This window comes from Diabrotica virgifera, chromosome 1, assembly GCF_917563875.1.
Source record: "Diabrotica virgifera virgifera chromosome 1, PGI_DIABVI_V3a".
In the NCBI taxonomy this organism is placed as follows: domain Eukaryota; kingdom Metazoa; phylum Arthropoda; class Insecta; order Coleoptera; family Chrysomelidae; genus Diabrotica; species Diabrotica virgifera.
The window spans coordinates 232682579-232699733 of record NC_065443.1 but is presented as its reverse complement, the minus strand read 5'-3'; the positions used below and the strand labels follow the sequence as shown (position 1 = coordinate 232699733).

At 34.0% G+C, this 17155-nt stretch overlaps 1 protein-coding gene across 6 annotated transcripts in view; it reads left to right on the top strand.

Annotated features, from left to right (window-relative positions):
- Window positions 1-17155, top strand: part of LOC114333043 (cGMP-dependent protein kinase, isozyme 1) — a 286543-nt gene that overhangs the window by 236344 nt on the left and 33044 nt on the right. For all 6 annotated transcript variants that reach the window (XM_028282878.2, XM_028282884.2, XM_050641966.1 and 3 more), the window contains 4 exons: window positions 8237-8406; window positions 12258-12360; window positions 13685-13924; window positions 15187-15403. In XM_028282878.2, coding sequence (XP_028138679.2) covers window positions 8237-8406; window positions 12258-12360; window positions 13685-13924; window positions 15187-15403 — 730 coding nt within the window. The remainder of the gene's footprint in view (window positions 1-8236; window positions 8407-12257; window positions 12361-13684; window positions 13925-15186; window positions 15404-17155) is intronic.

Sequence of the window (17155 nt, the reverse complement as noted above, 5' to 3'; positions counted from 1 at the left end):
ACTACTCATTTCCATTTTCTGAACATAACAAAAATAACAAGTTAGTTAAGCGGTACTTGAGATACGATCATCTCCAAAAATATAACTGGATTGCGTTTTCGGACTTGAAGAAAGGACTTTTTTGTAAGCACTGTGCTATCTTCGCAAATTCAGGTGGTAAAAATAAAGCAACAAGTTTGCAAAGTTTGGTTACCACACCAGTTACAAAATTTGCAAAATTATTTGGAATGGATGGTGTGCTAGATAAACATAATACAAATCGATATCACATTGAAGCGGTTTTATCGAGCGATAATTTTATAAAATGTTACGAAAACCGATCTTTAGATATAAGAAATTTGATAGATAGTGCTCGAGCCAGGCAGATAGAGGATAATCGAAATCGGCTCAAACCAATCATTCGATCTATAATTTTTTTAGCCAAACAATGTATACCTTTCCGTGGCCATAGAGATGACGGGCCATTGTTAGAAGAAAGCAATGTGACAAATAATGAGGGAAACTTCCGAGAGCTTCTTCGATTCAGAATCGAAGCAGGAGACAAAACTTTAGAAGAGCATTTAAGAAACACGTCGTCACGTGCCACATATATTAGCAAAAGAACGCAAAATGAGTTGATTGAATGTTGTAAAGACGAAATTTTGTCTGTTATCGTGAAAAAAATTAGTGATGCTAAATATTACAGCATTATGTTTGACGAAACTACTGACATAGCACATGTTTCCCAAATGTCGATTGTTATTAGATACTTAGAAGGTAACAACGTGCGGGAGGATTTTGTGTCATTCATAGATTGTCATTCTGAGAACTATGAGCTCAGTCCCGATACGTTGGAACCGGTTTTGAATGGTACTATTTTAGGAAAATCAGTGATAAAACAAGTTCAAAAATTTCGTTTACCATTGGAAAATTGTGTAGGAATTTGTACAGACGGATGCAGCGTAATGACATCAAAACAACAAGGAGCCGTCCAAGAAATTCAAAAAGAAATGAATATAGCTGTACGATGTCCATGTTTCAATCATGCTTTAAATTTGAGTTTGTCGAAATCATCAAACGTTCAATGTGTGAGAAATGCTGTAGGGGTAATGAAGGAAATTAATATCTTTTTTCAAAGCCTCTTCTAAACGCAATTATGTCCTCAAACAAACATTGGGTGATCAGCTCTCTGGATTGTGTGAAACGCGATGGGTAGAACGGCACGACTCCATTCTGCAGTTTAAAGCATCGATTGAAAAAATTTTGCAAGCATTGAATTTGATTTCCGAATGGAACGAAAGAGAATCTTCCAGTAAAGCTAGGACGCATATACTTGCGATCTCATCAAATTGCAGCTTTATTATCACTTTGTTTTGTCTAAATGAAGTACTCGCAATAACGTTACCTCTGAGCAAATTATTGCAAACAAAAAATTAGGCTATAAGCTCTACACAGAATGCTGTTCTAAATACGCTGCTTGTTTTGAAAGACAAACGCAACAATGCAGAAACAAATTTCAATGCTTTGCTTAAAGAAATAATGCCATATCTAGAAAATTTGAATATAGATTTATGTATTCCAAGAGTGAATAAATTCATGAAAAATCGACCTAATCCAGATATTCATTCCTCCACAGAATACTTTCGAATAACGATATATATTCCTTTACTTGAAAGTATCATTTCCGACATTGAGTGTCGTTTCCAGCAAGAAACCATGGATGTATTTAATCTGCAAATATGTGTTCCTGCTATATTAATTCATTCAAATGAAGATGACATCCATTCCGCCGTAGAAATTTTGATTGCAAAATATGGAAGTTTGTTTGAGACAGTTAGAGACGTGCTGAAGTCAACTTTTATTGCAGAGCTACATTTATGGAAAATGAGATGGAAACACAGCAAAGAATCGGAAATTCCGAGCGATGATCTAAATGCTCTCATACAATGTGATGAAATGATGTATCCAATCATTAATAAAATTTTAAAAATATTGTGTACTCTTCCAGTAAGTGTTGCATCTGCAGAGAGGAGTTTTTCAGGACTGAGAAGACTTAAGAGTTGGCTGAGGGCCAATATGGGTGAAGAACGGTTAACTGGCCTTGCACTAATGCATGTCCACAAGGACATTGTTATTAACGAAGACACTATAATAGAACGTTTCGCTAAAAGTGGAGTGAGCCGAAACATAGAGTTCGTCATGTAGAGTATTAGTTTTTTGTTTATAATTTCATTTCATTCGAGTTATTGTTATTTTCTCTTTTCAATATATAAAACATCCCATTCTGCGTTTTGTGTCTGTATTGAAATTGAGAGCTAATATCTAATTGTACAAAATGGCCCCCCCCCTGAATTAAGATATATGACCGCCCTTGAGTTTATGTGCTCTTGGGTCGCCATTGCATTGTTCTCTTTGACTACTTCTCTTCGCTTTCTCTTGCCATATATCCTGCCCATTTCCATTTAGATTTTGAGATAGCTTCGAACTTTTTTGGTCTGGTTTTTTGGTTCTGATAATATTTTATTTTGGTCTTCGATTCTCATATGATCTCTTAATCTTTCATTTCAAATAAGTCTCTCCAAAGATCTTTGAGTTGTTCTAAGTCTATTGAGAGATTGGTTAGTAAGTGTCATGGTCTTCATTCTGTCATTACAGGAAGAGTACATGTGTCAAAAACCTTTCGCTTTAAATTAACTGGGATTTTTGGAACTTTTAAACATTTTTAGACTTTCGGATATTTTAAAATGCAACTATAATATTTTAAGTATTATTATATGTTCATTTGGGATTTAGTCACAATTATTGGTGTAATGAAAATAGCATTTTTAATTACCTAATAATTTAGCGTTTCAATTTCCACTCCGGTCGTTCTCAAAAAAGGAAAAAAGAAAATCTCAGAAATTCTGGGAAGATTTTTTTGAGAACGATTTCCGGACTGGAAAGTGAAACGTCACAACATTAGTTAATTAAAAATGTAATTTTCATTACACCAATAACTGTGTCTAAATCCCATATAAACATAATACTTAAATTTATGACACAAGAGAACAATTTCAGAACCTTACTAATTATAATATTATTAATGTATAAACATACAGACAAGCCGAACTGGTCAAAAATAATTAAAATATAATAGCTCCCCGTGAATAGCACGCTGACAAGTAGTTTATGTTAGGACGGAACTGGGCGGGCACGTGACGGCACGGGTACGTAGTCTAGTCGCAACATAGGGGGTCCCGTGGGCATTTTTATGTCGCCGCGATTTGATGGTGGTATTATAGGTTTTTTGGGTCGCTGGATCCAATGGAATTGGTCTGGAAGCCCAAATTTGGTGCGTTTAATTGTTATTAACAAATTATGTAAAATTAGATGTTTTTCAGGAATTATTAGAATCCCTGTAAATAAATTGATAGTGTTAAGGTCTTCTCTGGTGTATTTTTGGTCGCTGAATCGAATGCGACTAGTAGCGATTACCAAAATATGGTCTTATTTTGTTAATATCAAAATAATTGTTTATTCGCCGAAAAGCTCGAAATGCCCTATTTACAGCAAGTTTGTAGTCTTTTTCATAGTATTTTTATACGCTAAATCGATTGCTACTAGTCGTGATAGCTTAAACTACGTTCCGACTTTGTTATTAATAAATTATTGCAAAAATAACGGTTTATAGTACGTTCACACACGGTTTTTGCTCTAAATTTTAAAAGACCACTTGGATTGACATGAAAGGCATACACGTAGCTAACATGTCAAGCAAAACAAGTGATATTGTGCCGATGTCTGCTTTTACCCTGGGGGTGAGTTTCACCCCTTTTTGGGGGTTGAAAAAAGAAACCTTTAAAATAAGTCCGGAAGTGGATAAACCGATTAATTCTAAGCAACTTTTGTTCTACACAGTTTTTTCAGTAAGTCAATCCTATTCGAGTTATTTGGTTTTTTTGTTGAAAAATGAACATATTCACACGCAAATAACTCGAAAAGTATTGACTTGGTGAAAAAACTGTATAGAACAAAAGTTGCTTAGAATTAATCAGTTTATCCAATTCTGGGCATATTTTAAAGGTCTCTTTTTTCACCCCAGAAACGGGGTGAAGCTCACCCCCAGGGTAAAAGCACACATCGGCACAATATCACTTGTCTTGTATGACATGTTAGCTACATGCATGCCAAATTTCATGTCATTCCAAGTAGTTTTTTAAAATTTAGAGCAAAAATTGTGAGTAAACGTACTATAAACCGTTATTTTTGCAATAATTTATTAATAACAAAGTCGGAACGTGGTTTAAGCTATCACGACTAGTGGCAATCGATTTAGCGTATAAAAATACTATAGAAAAGACTACAAACTTGCTTTAGATAACGCATTTTGAGCTTTTCGGCGAATAAACAATTATTTTGTTATTAACAAAATAAGATCACATTTTGAGTAATCGCGACTAGTCGCATTCAATTCAGCGACTAAAAATACACCAGAGAAGACCTTAACACTATCAATTTATTAACAGGGCTTCTAATAATTCCTGAAAAACACCTAATTTTACCATAATTTGTTAATAACAATTAAACGCACCAAATTTGGGCTTCCAGACCAATTCTATTGGATTCAGTGACCAAAAAAAGTGCCCACGGGACCCCCTATGTTGCGACTAGACTAACGGGAAAAGAAAATTGTCACCGACGCGAAGGATCGAGCACTGCCGGTAGACGGGGCCCATCCACGTTGTCACCCTGTCCCATTGTACTATAAACTGCCCAAAGTCTTTTATACCACACGGTTTTTCAACGAAATAAACATCGAGGAGGGAGAGGTACAGGAAGCATTAAGAAAACTAAAAAACAGGAAATCTTCAGGAGAGGACAGAATATCGAACGAACTCCTAAAGCATGGACGACAAGATCTGACTAAATAACTATTAAAACTAATACAAAAAATAACACAACAAAACAGAATACTACAAGAATGGAGATCATGATCATCATCATCAGTGCCGTTACAGCTCTTTATGAGCCAAAGCCTTCTTCAGAACAATCCTCTATCCGCCCCTGTCTCTGGCAACTCTTCTCCATGCTCTAATTCTAATAGATTTTAAATCAGTTTCTATGTTGTCTCGGTAGCTAAGTCTCGGTCGTCCTCTTGCTCGTTGTCCTATCGGCCCTCTTCGGTCAAAAACTTTCTGAATATGGCATCTTCCTCTCGCCTGATTACATGACCTATCCATCTAAGGCGTGCTACCTTAATGAATTTTACAACGTCAGGTTCTCCAAAATTTCTAGACAACTCAAAGTTGTAACGCCTGCGCTACAAACCTTGTTCTTTTATGCCACCATATATTCGTCTTAAGATTTTTCGCTCAACTCGTTTGACCAGTCCTTGGTCATTCTGAGTAAGCGACCAAGTTTCTGAGCCATATGTTAGCACTGGTCTTATTAGTGTTTTGTAGACAGTCAATTTAATTTTTCTAGGTAGTTTTAAGGCCATCTGTCTTCTTAACCCTTAGTAGCACTTATTGGCGAGCACTATTCTTCTTTTAATTTCTTCACTGACATTGTTATCTCTATTTAGCAGCGAGCAAGTATATGAAGGTGTCGACACCTTTCAATTCTAGGTCGTCAATTATTATTCTTGTAGGTGTCGGATTGCTTGACCTAGTGCAACACATATATTTGGTTTTTGAACATTTATATTTAACCCCATTCTCTGTGCAGATGCTCTTAACGACCGCAGTACTTCAGTCAGAGATTCTTTAGATCTACCTATGATGTCTATGTCATCTGCGTATCCGACAATTTGTACTGATTTGTTAAAGATAGTACCATTCGTATTAATTTGGGACTCTCGAATTATTTTTTCTAATGCCAGGTTAAATAAGAGACACGATAGTCCATCACCCTGTCTTAGTCCATTTTTGCAACGGAAGGGTTTTGAGAAATTGTTTTGGATTTTTACCATGCTCTCTGCTCCTGTGAGCGTAAGTTCTGTTAATTGGACAAGTTGAAGCGGTATTTGAAGTTCTACCATAGCAAGTAGAAGTTTACTTCTATTAACTAAGTCGTATGCGGCTTTGAAGTCCACGAATATGTGGTGGGTGTCGACGCCGAACTCTAGGGTTTTTTTTTCAAGGATCTGCCTCACTGTAAATATCTGGTCCGTTGTTGATTTATTAGGACGGAAACCGCACTGTTATCCTCCTAATATTTCTTCAGCGTAGGGGAGAAGTCTTTTGTACAATACGTTGGACAACACTTTATATGTTATATTGAGTAGAGTGATGCCTCTATAATTATCACACACCATCATGTCTCCCTTTTTGTGTAGAGGACACAGTACACCCAACTTTCAGTCCGTGGGTGATTCTTTCTGTTTTTTCTGTTTTGTGATTCTTTCTCGTTTTGTAAAATTTAACAGGGAGATTATCCAAACCGGGGGCTTCTCTAAGATGGCTTCTCTAATTTATTCTTCGGTGGGGAGTGGCTGCCGATCATCTTCATTAATTTGAAACATGGGATCCTCCATCTCGCCATCTTCATGATTGCCACTAAGCAGTTCTTCAAAATGTTGCGCCCATCTGTTTAGTATCTGTTCCTTGTTACTAATTATAGAGCCGTCCCTCTGTTTACAGGCTATTATTCTGGGTTTGAAGTCTTTCTGCAGATATTTATCTGTTGGTAGAATTTTCGTATGCCCTTTCCATTGTGGTAGTTAACAATTTCGTTTAGAGCGTGTTCTTATTGTTCTTTATTTTTTCTTCTGAACATTCTCTTTTCCTCCCTTCTAAGATTTTCATAATCTTCGAGAGTTGACCTCGTTCTGCGCTGCTGGAGTCTCTTATATGCTTAATTTTTTTGTTGTTGGAGAGAATTTTTCTGTTGAAGAATTGAGATCAAGCATCCTAATACCCCTTTTCAGAAAAGGATACAAATCGGACCCGGAGAATTACAGAGAAATTAACTAAAAACAAAACATTAAAATTAACAAAGTGGTAGCAAACAAAATGAATGAAATTATAATATTAGCAAAAGAAAAACAATGTTTTAGGACGGGAATATCATGCACCGACGCTATATTTATAATGAGGCAAGTTCAAGAGAAATCGTTAGAATACAACAAACCGGCATATTTAAGTTTCGTGGACCTTAAGAAAGCATTTGACAGGGTCAAATTATAGGACGTTATCCATTTGTTATACTCAACAGAGGTACCTCTAGGAATAATTAAAACGATCGAAAACATCTACCAGAACAACAGAACAAAAGTAAAAGTAGAAGATGAACTAACTGACTCAGTTGAAGCTGGCAATAGGATAAGACAGGGCATTCCTTGAGTCCTTCATTGTTCAAACTGATCATGGATAAAATAATAAAAAAATAAGAACTAAAGAAAGATACGAAACGGGAGAAAAATAACTTAAAATAATCTGGTATGCAGAGAAGCTGTACTAATCTCTCAAAGTGGAAATGATTTACAACGTATGCTGCACCAATTTAATATAACTGTAAAAAAATGTAACATGTTAATTTCCCCAAAAGAGACAAAATGCGTGGTTATAACAGCAAATTAAATAAGATGTAAATTTGAGCTGGATAGCTGGAGAGCTACAAATATATTGCTCGAAACAGCGGAGGTGAAAACCCTTCGAAAAATCGATGGTGATACTCGATGGGACAGAGCTACAAGTGCATATACTTATACGATGGAGATGCAAGGTAGACAATTAATAACTGGGTAAAAAGCAGAAGAGTAGAATGGAATGACCACATAAACCGAATGACAAAAAAATAGAGTAGTAAGGACAGCGAGAAATGGTTCGCCAATAGGAAGACGATCAGTGGGAACACCACGAAAACGATGGCAGCACAATTTACTGGAAGCACATTGAAAAAACAGACAGAGTCGTGTCCATACAAAAAAAAGAAGAAGACGAAGAAGATTCTTTAACGTACCACTCAAGATAAATCAGCCTTTATTAGGGATTCACTTTTGTGCTCCTCAGTGTAATTACCACTTTTCGCGTTTTACCGCAGATAAATGTTTTACCAAAGATAACAATTTCTACGGAAAAAAACAATTCGGAAATAATTCGCGGAAAGTTGATAGATATTTTAAATGACGCAACACCTGGTTAATAACATCCTTAATCTAATTCACGTAAAGATCTTATTCTCATTCATACACGCATCTCTGTTAAAATGGTAGTTAAACGTAGATTTTGGTTGGTGTTTCGTCTAGCTAGTAAAAAACTATCTGTGATATTTTCAGCCGTTACTGATGTGAAAGTATGGATATTAGACCGGAAAGTCTTTCAACAGATCATGATGAGGACTGGTTTGCAGAGACTACAAGATAATCTCAACTTTTTAAAGTCTGTTCCGCTTCTGCAGAATCTCAACAACGACGTGTTGGCTAAAATAGCAGACGCATTAGAAGTGGTGAGTAAATCAAACATTTTAAATTTTATAACTATCGGAATCGATTTAATAGAGTATACTTTAAAGTTCTTGGCGTGAGTCTGTAGCAATACACAAACTACTTTTAAATTATGTTGATAGAAAAAATTTACATTTTTTTGTAGGTAGGTACTATTTAAGTCGGAGCACACTAGTTCGCTCCCGTGGTCAAAAATCCCTTTTAATTATATACTAGTTCGCTCCCATTGTTAAGCGGATTAAATGTTTATCTACTAAGTTCTAGGAGAATTATTAATTTCGGCAAAATTGGTTCTGTGATTTTTGTATTTTATATAGAAAATATATAAAATATTATTTGTTACATATTGATTTACAAGACAGTTGAATTAGATTATTTGTATAATATTCACTTCATTTTGGTCCCTATTGTGAAAAATCTTAGTAGAAATTTTATTAGAAATTTTGATTTCTAGTGGCCGGAGCGAATTTACCTGTGACCCTTTTCTGTTGGGTATTAAAATCTGACCTCCGCTCCGGAGCGAACTAGTATAGTATATGCCCATTTAAATGGTACAATCTACTTTTCTATCTTATTCTATAGTACCCCAGTAACCCAGTAAATGAATGGGAAATACGGCGATACCGTGTAATTTTCAAGATCAACTAGAAATTGCATGAAAATTTGGATTTAGGTTCTAGTAAATAGAACTTGACCTGACTATTTCTGGTTGTATTTTTACAATACATAATATATCAGAATTTGCTAATACTAGGCAACCAATTGTTCAGGGGTGTACTAAATTGGTAAAAACAACGGCTATTGTAAATTATAGTAATTTTAATCTCGAATAGTTTATAATTACATTTTTTTACTTTTTTTTACATACATTAAGGAAAGACGTAAGGTAGCAGCAAAAGGTATTATTAAATTTGTATTTTTGTTATTCTGACGAAATATAACAGACAATCGTAAATTTCTTTTCTGTTTAAAGCAAGAAGATGCATTATGTTATATGGGCTTTCAATGTTCAATTTTAGAAGTTTTCTGAACAGCTCATTGGATTGAGCACTATATTTTTGGCAATCAAAAAATATGTGGTCCAGGTCACCGATTTTATTACAAAATTCACAAAGATCACTCTCAAGTATTTTGATTTTATGTAAGTGTGCTGGATAACACGCATGACCAAACTTCATTCTACTAATAGTGGTTATGCTTTTGCGATTGTAATCGAACTTATTGTACCAAGGCTTTTTCCTCAATTTGGTTTCTATTCTGGTGTAACGTGTTGGATTTGTAAATGTGTATTCTTGCCACAAGTAGGACCATTTTCTCATCATTTTATGTTTTGATATGTTTATTTGTTCATCCGTAGTTAATTGGCAATTTATCTGTTCCCCCATATCTATGCTTTCTTTGGCAATTTTGTCTGCAATTTCATTGTTTGTTATTCCTACGTGTGCTTTAACCCAGAAGAATTTTATAAATTTATTTTGATCTTGTAATTTTTTTAATAATTGTTTTAATGTTAAAGATAATATCATTTGTTGTGTTTGAGTTGGATTTTAGAATTTTAAGAACTGAAAGTGAATCGGAGAAGATAATGGCATTCTGTTCCTCTTCCTGTTGTACATATTCTAGTGCTTTTAGAATTGCTATTGCCTTGGCTGTGTAGATAGATGTATTTTTATGTAGCTTATAGTGTTTTTGTATACGTTTAGGTATTACGAAGGCACAACCTGTGCCGTCAGTGTTTTTTGATCCATCAGTGTATATTGTGACATAGTTTGGATGTTGGTCTAAAATTTGATTAATAACTATGTTATTAGATGATGCTAATTCAGAGTAATGGGGTATATTCACATCACATACAACAAAGTGAACAAAGTAATCGATCTCTACCTTTGTTTGTGGTTGTAGGGTCACGTTTCTTAATGCTTCACAAATAGGAGGAGAGTTCTTATGTATCCGAAAAGGCTTAGTTAAGTCGTATTCGTTTAACTTGTATATGCTACTAATGAATGGTGAATTTTTCTTTAGTGATTTAATAATCATTTTTTCAGCTAAAAATGATCTTCTCAGTTCTAATAGAGGTTCGATTGCTTCAGCTCTTAATGGTCATTTTTTTACTAATTAACATCAAAAGGGGCGTAGAAAAATTATAGTATTCGACTCGCATGTTGTGCCATCATTACATGCTCGTTGAATACTATTATAACACATTCAACAATATGAGTTTTATATAGTTACTATTATGTTTGTGAAAAAGCTAGGCCCAATGGGTCGAGTAGTTTTAAATAATTATTCTGTGTGTCTATCCTATTTGAGAAAAAAAAGGTAATTTTCCTATGGCTCTGTACAGGTACTTTGTCAATATGTATTTAGAAACGATTTTTCGGTCTCATTCTCTTCGTAAGATTTCATATATTCACGTTTTTAAAAAAGTATGTAATTTTTAATAATAATTGTCATAGACAAAAAATTCACCGAAAACAATTCACCGAAAACATTTCACCGAAACACAGCTTACCGAAAGCACAGTTCACCTAAATAAAAATTAACCGAAATTATACATGTATGAGTAAATTATTAAATTATTTATTTATTTTAAAATGTTATCAGGAATAACAGAATCATATTAGAAAGCCCGTTAGTGTTACCCAGAAAACACCAAGAGGAGGTCGGCTTTCTAGTCTAGTCTAGGCTTTTAATTTTTAATTTTTTTTTTGAAATGTTTAGTAATGTCACCCTGCTAATTGCATTTTAATATTTTCTTTGGAAAAGGGCTGCTAACGAGCTTTCTAAATTATAAATATAGATTTCGGTTTATATATTGAGTCATTTGTTTCCTGTTATTTGTGATAATGATAATTTAAAATAAATTGTATTTTACATATTTTTTTTACTTATTAAAACTAATTTGTTCATATAATTTCGGTGAATTTTTATTTCGGTGAATTGTGCTTTCGGTAAACTGGGTTTCGGTGAAATGTTTTTGGTGAATTATTTTCGGTTAATTTTCCCAATTTCTTTAATTGCTCACTTACAAATAATTGATGCAGAATGAAGGATCATTTTTTGCTTTATATACAATGAAATTATCTGCGCCGTTTTAAACTAGGTATACAAAAAACAAAATGCACCATCTGAAAGGTTATAAATAAACTCATCTTTTTTAAAACAAGAAAGTGTTAACGGTCCATACAACCGGAGATTTTTTTCTTTTTTTTTTTTTTAATCACAACGCAATTGTTTATAAATATTAAGAGATGAAATTTGGGCATTTTTTCAATGAAATTTCAGTTTTTCATTTAAAATTTAATGTTAAGGTTAATATATGCATGATTATTAAAATTGCGAAATATTGTTAAAGTTAGTAAACAAAAAGAAACTAATTAATTTTAAAAAAATATATACTTTAATAAAAAAATCCTTTTTTTTTCGCTACGAAATCACTTTTTTTAATAGTTTTAAGAGGAAAGTTATTCTCATTATTTTTTCTTAAAATTCACATACTTTAGCCATAAAATGCAAATAAATAATTGAAAATGCCGAAAGAAAAACGCCAATTTTAGCATTTTATAGGCCATTTTTCAATTAGTTGGATATCGAAAAAAAAACAAAAAGTGTGAGATGACGTGAGAGGCGTGAGAAGTCTAGTAATTTGAAAAGTAAAAATTTCATTCTGATTGTATGTGGCATAAATCACTTCAAAAATCCATGAAAAAAACTACTTACGAGTGGCAAGCTTGAAGTGTACACAAATTTTCGAATACACAATCAATTAAACTGTTAAAAATGGAGATTGGGAAGCATAATATTACATAGATATTGTAACTTTTATTTATTTTAACATTTTGATATTTTCCAGGAATTTTATCCAGCTGGAGCGTATATAATTCGGCAAGGAGCAAGTGGAGATATATTTTTTATTATCAGTAGCGGATCTGTTAAAGTTACTCAAAGGCTACCAGGTAAAATAAATTTAAGCTTCTATGAAATGATATAATATATTATATAAAAATATTTTTAAGCTCATATCAAAGGGTAAATAATGAAATGTTTGAGTTTTATGGGATTTTTGCAATACTGGAATTTCGAAAGATGGAACCGAACCTTGCAAATATACTTCGCAAAATTCGTGACAGTGATTAGAGTAAGAGTTGACTTTTGAAGATACTGTAATTGAGAGTGTAGATAACTACAAATACTTATGAACATGGATAATATCAAATGTAGACCAAACCAAAGAAATTAGAGCACGTATTGAAATAGCACGTGCATCATTCATTCAACTTAACAAGTTTCTTTATTGTCGGGATATAAGGTTTGAGCTACGCCTAAGGCTACGGCTCCACGGGCTGGAAATTGACGCTAGCAGTAGCCGCAAAACGAACTTAAGGTTCCACGGAACGGAATAGGAATAGCCGAACTGAACCGACTACGCACAAGTCCTGTAGTCGGTACAGTTCGGCTATTCCTATTCCGTTCTGCGGAACCTTAAGTTCGTTTTGCGGCTACTCCTAGCGTCAATTTCCAGCCCGTGGAGCCGTAGCCTAAGGATGCTTCAGTGTGACATGCTCTACTCTACTGTATGGCTTGGAAGCGTGGACAATAAAAGAAGTCTGTCTGAATAAGTTGGCCGCCTTTGAATATTGATGTTACAGAAGAATCCTGCGAAGATCATGGATTAGAAGAATGTCAAAGGTCGAAGTAACTAGAAGGACAGAAAATGAAGCGGAAATAATATTGACTATCATAAGAGGAAAACTTGAGTACTTAGGACATGATGTGATGAGAGGCAAAATCTGAGGAAAGCGAAATGTGGGAAGACGAAGAATATTCTGACTGAAGAACTTAAGGGACTGGTTCGAATGCAGTAGTGATGAACTACTTAGAGGCAGTCAGCAGGATCTGATAGCCATGATGATTTCTAATCTTCGGTAGAAGGTGGAACTTAAAGAAGCGAAAAGTAGAGTAACTAATAGAGAGTTGTTAGCTCACTACTGATGGTATTACTGTTATTCAGAATGGTGTTCACTTTGCTCACCATTCTGAGCATTAGTAGATAAAATGAATAGCGGAAAACTGTTTCTAGACGTTCTAGGAAGATAAAATATTTAAATGAGAAAAAAGCTGGGAAGCTGTAAAAAAAATTTATAGATATCTTGGCTTTATTGTACCCTTTCTTTTCTTTGTTATTAAGAACATTCGAAATGTGGTATCTGAAATATTTAAAAATATTATTTACACCTGTTTTATGTGATTGTAATAAAAACGTTTTTAATCTTTTTCTAGGGCAGCTTGAAGAAGACGAAATCCGAATACTGCAAAGAGGAGACTACTTTGGAGAACAGGCTTTGTTGAAAGAAGATTGTCGCACAGCCTCGGTGATTGCTATGCATCCCGGTGTCGAATGTCTAACTTTAGATAGAGAATCATTCAAGCAGCTAATAGGAGATATAAGTGAAATAAGAGAAAAAGACTATGGGGATGTAGAAAGACTGAACAAAACATCATCTTCTTTAGAACAACAAGGTAGACATTTGATTATTTTTTACAATATTTAGATAATCAGGCTAATTACAACAAATTATAAGTGTTTGCCATTTTTAATTTAATTTTGCGTACCATAACAATTCATTGGTTATGGTACGGTTGTCTTTCTCTCATGGGGCATTTACTCATATTCTTGTTCGGCTACTTCATAAAATTGGCTTTTTTGACTATTATCTCATTTGATCTTTAAGGAAAGGAGCAAGTTGATAATATAGTCTAATGTGTATCTGTTTTTGCTTCCTTCATAAAATTTCTGTGATAATGTGGAATCTACTCATCTCTTGGTATAAAAAGTATGTTGACTACATCTAAAACAGGGGTATAGTTTAATCTTCTTTATATTTTTGGTTTACCCTCTGGTTTACTTCAGTGAACGCCATCAATGAGTTTTAAGATTAAAGAGTATTTTTGATTATCGTGGATTTTCTCTTTGTTACCTTGACATATTCTTAGTAAGGTTATCTTACCTCAGATACTTAATGGACTCTATTTATTTACTATTCTACTAGAATCAGATATAGTAGGCTGGCTGAAAATTATCAACTGTGCCTTCTTGGTGTTCATTTTTCTTACAACTTCTTTGAAGTTTACTATCTGATGTGTCTCCAGACGTTGAGTAATTCAATAACTATTGTTTTAATAAATACTTAATTTGGCTTCTCTGAAGTCTATTATATAGATTTTAATAAAGTAGATGACAAAATCCTGTCTTTTTGATTTATTTATTCCATTGGATGTTTCCTTAATTGTAGTATTATTCTTCTTACTGTAAAATTTTTAAAATGGATTCTGCATGTTTGCTTTCGGAGGGTACCAATCACCTTTTCTATACCGGTAAGTGCCATCCTTGGGCAGTCTCTTTCATTTTCTACAATTTTTAGAAAACTATCACATTCAACCTATGATTATAATCATCATCATCATCAATGACGTTACAACTCTTCGTGACTCTTTGCCGCGTTTACTATTGCTTACGATGTTTGTCGTGTCATGTGCCACTATTTCCCATTGTTTTACTCCCATTTTCTCCAAATCTTCTCTGACTGCATCTTTTTACTTTTTTTCTAGGCCGTCCTACACACCTTATTGTATTGAGAAAGACTACAGTTCCCCTTGAATTACAAAGCGAGTAGATGGCATTTAGCTCCTCTTATTATGTGGCCAAATATTCTGTTTTTCTCCTCTTTATTATAAATATATATCTTCATTTTTTATTAATATTTCATTATATTATATTTTAGAATATGAATACATTAAACTGAATGATTTAGAAGTCATAGCTACATTGGGAATAGGAGGATTTGGTAGGGTGGAGCTGGTCCAATATGTAACAAACCCATCCCTCACCTTTGCCTTAAAGTGTTTGAAAAAACAACATATAGTAGATACCCAACAACAAGAACATGTTCAGAGTGAAAGAAGTATAATGATGAGTTGTAGAAGCCCCTTTATCTGCCGGTAAGTTATATTATTGTATTAGTTCAGTCAATGGAGGTATTTGGCTCCGAATTCTGTCCTTATGTATAAATTTACTTGATATTTTCACATTTTCACAGTAAGTAGGGAATAGCTCACCAAACAAAGTCTATTCTGTGCCAGAATATGCTTTTATCGTGGGGATGGTTCTTACCCCTTCTCGGAGGGGGAAATATGACACATTTTCGCACGGTTTTTGCGAATGACTTAGAAACTATGAATCTAACAAAAAAAAGTGCAAGAGACATTTTTTTAGCTTATGAAAAAAAATTGTATTTCTATGGATGCTATACAATGTGCAACTCCTCTCACTACTTACATACATTCAAAACGAAAAATTTCTCATGCAGTGAGAAAAGTCGGCATTGCAGCGAGAAATATTTTTTCTCACTGGTTGTCGTTCGTTTTTCCATATATGATCGCCGTTTCCATGGTAACATGCACAATACAAACACAATTATTATTGTAAAAAAAAATGTGTTGAAGCAAAACTTACCTTTCAAAACTGTTCAAAAATAACTCAATTAGAATTTTAAATAAATAACGTATAGAATTTTAAGAATATTAAATACCTACATATTATGTATTTTATTTCAATGTATGGATATAATATACCTAAAAGCATCTAAATTATTTAATTTTGAAATTTGAACTCTTGACAAAACTGCATCCATAGAAAAAGTACAGATGAGAAGTACAATACATATGAGAAAATGACATATTTCTCCCTCGCTTAATCTGTGGCACTCACCTCGTGTTCTGCGCTCGTGAGAAATATGTATTTTTTTCTCACTTGTACAATTTACTATTTTCTATGGATGCCATACAATGTGCCACTTCTCTCACTACTTACATACATTCAAAACGAAACTTTTCTCAGGCAATGAGAAAAGTCGGCCATTGTAGTGAGAAAAATTTTTTCTCATGGGTTCTCCTACGGTTTTCCATATATGATCGCCGTTTCCATGGTAACATGCACAATACAAACACAATTAATGTTGTCATACAAAATATGTTGAACCAAAACTTACCAGGAATTACCTTTCAAAACTGTCCAAAAATGGCGCACATAAATTTTAAGAATATTTTATACCTAGGTATGTATATGTGTTTTATTTCAATTTATGCATATAATATACCTAAAAGCACCTCATCATCATCATCATCATCATCATAAGTGGCCCGACAATCTGTTGTGGATCTTGGCCTGCTCGCAAAGAAATCGCCACTGCTGTCGATTCCTGGCAACTTCCCTCCATCTTTTGACCCCTAGAATCTTTAGGTCTTCTTCCACATCATCAATCCATCTTCTTCGTGGTCGTCCTCTACTTCTTGTGCCCTCTGGTTTTGAAAACCTAAAAGCACCTTAATTATTTAATTTTGAAGTTTAAACTCTTGGCAAAACCGAATCCATAGAAAAATACAGTGTACAACACATGAGAAAATGACATAATTCTCCGTCCCTTGATTTGCGGCACTCGCTTCGTGCCTCGGCTCGGGCCAACGAACTTCTGCGCTCGTGAGAAATATGCTTTTTTCTCACTTTTTGTACAGTATACCTACTATTCTGCAATACCTTTTATTTTAGTATTATTTGTATTTATGTATTATGTATTTAGTATAATGCTCAAAAAGATAGACCGATTTTAAAATGCAGGGTTTTAAAAAAAATAAGATTAAATTATAGAGCGCCATTTTAAATATTCTGCCTTTTTCTCTGTGTAACTCGAAGAT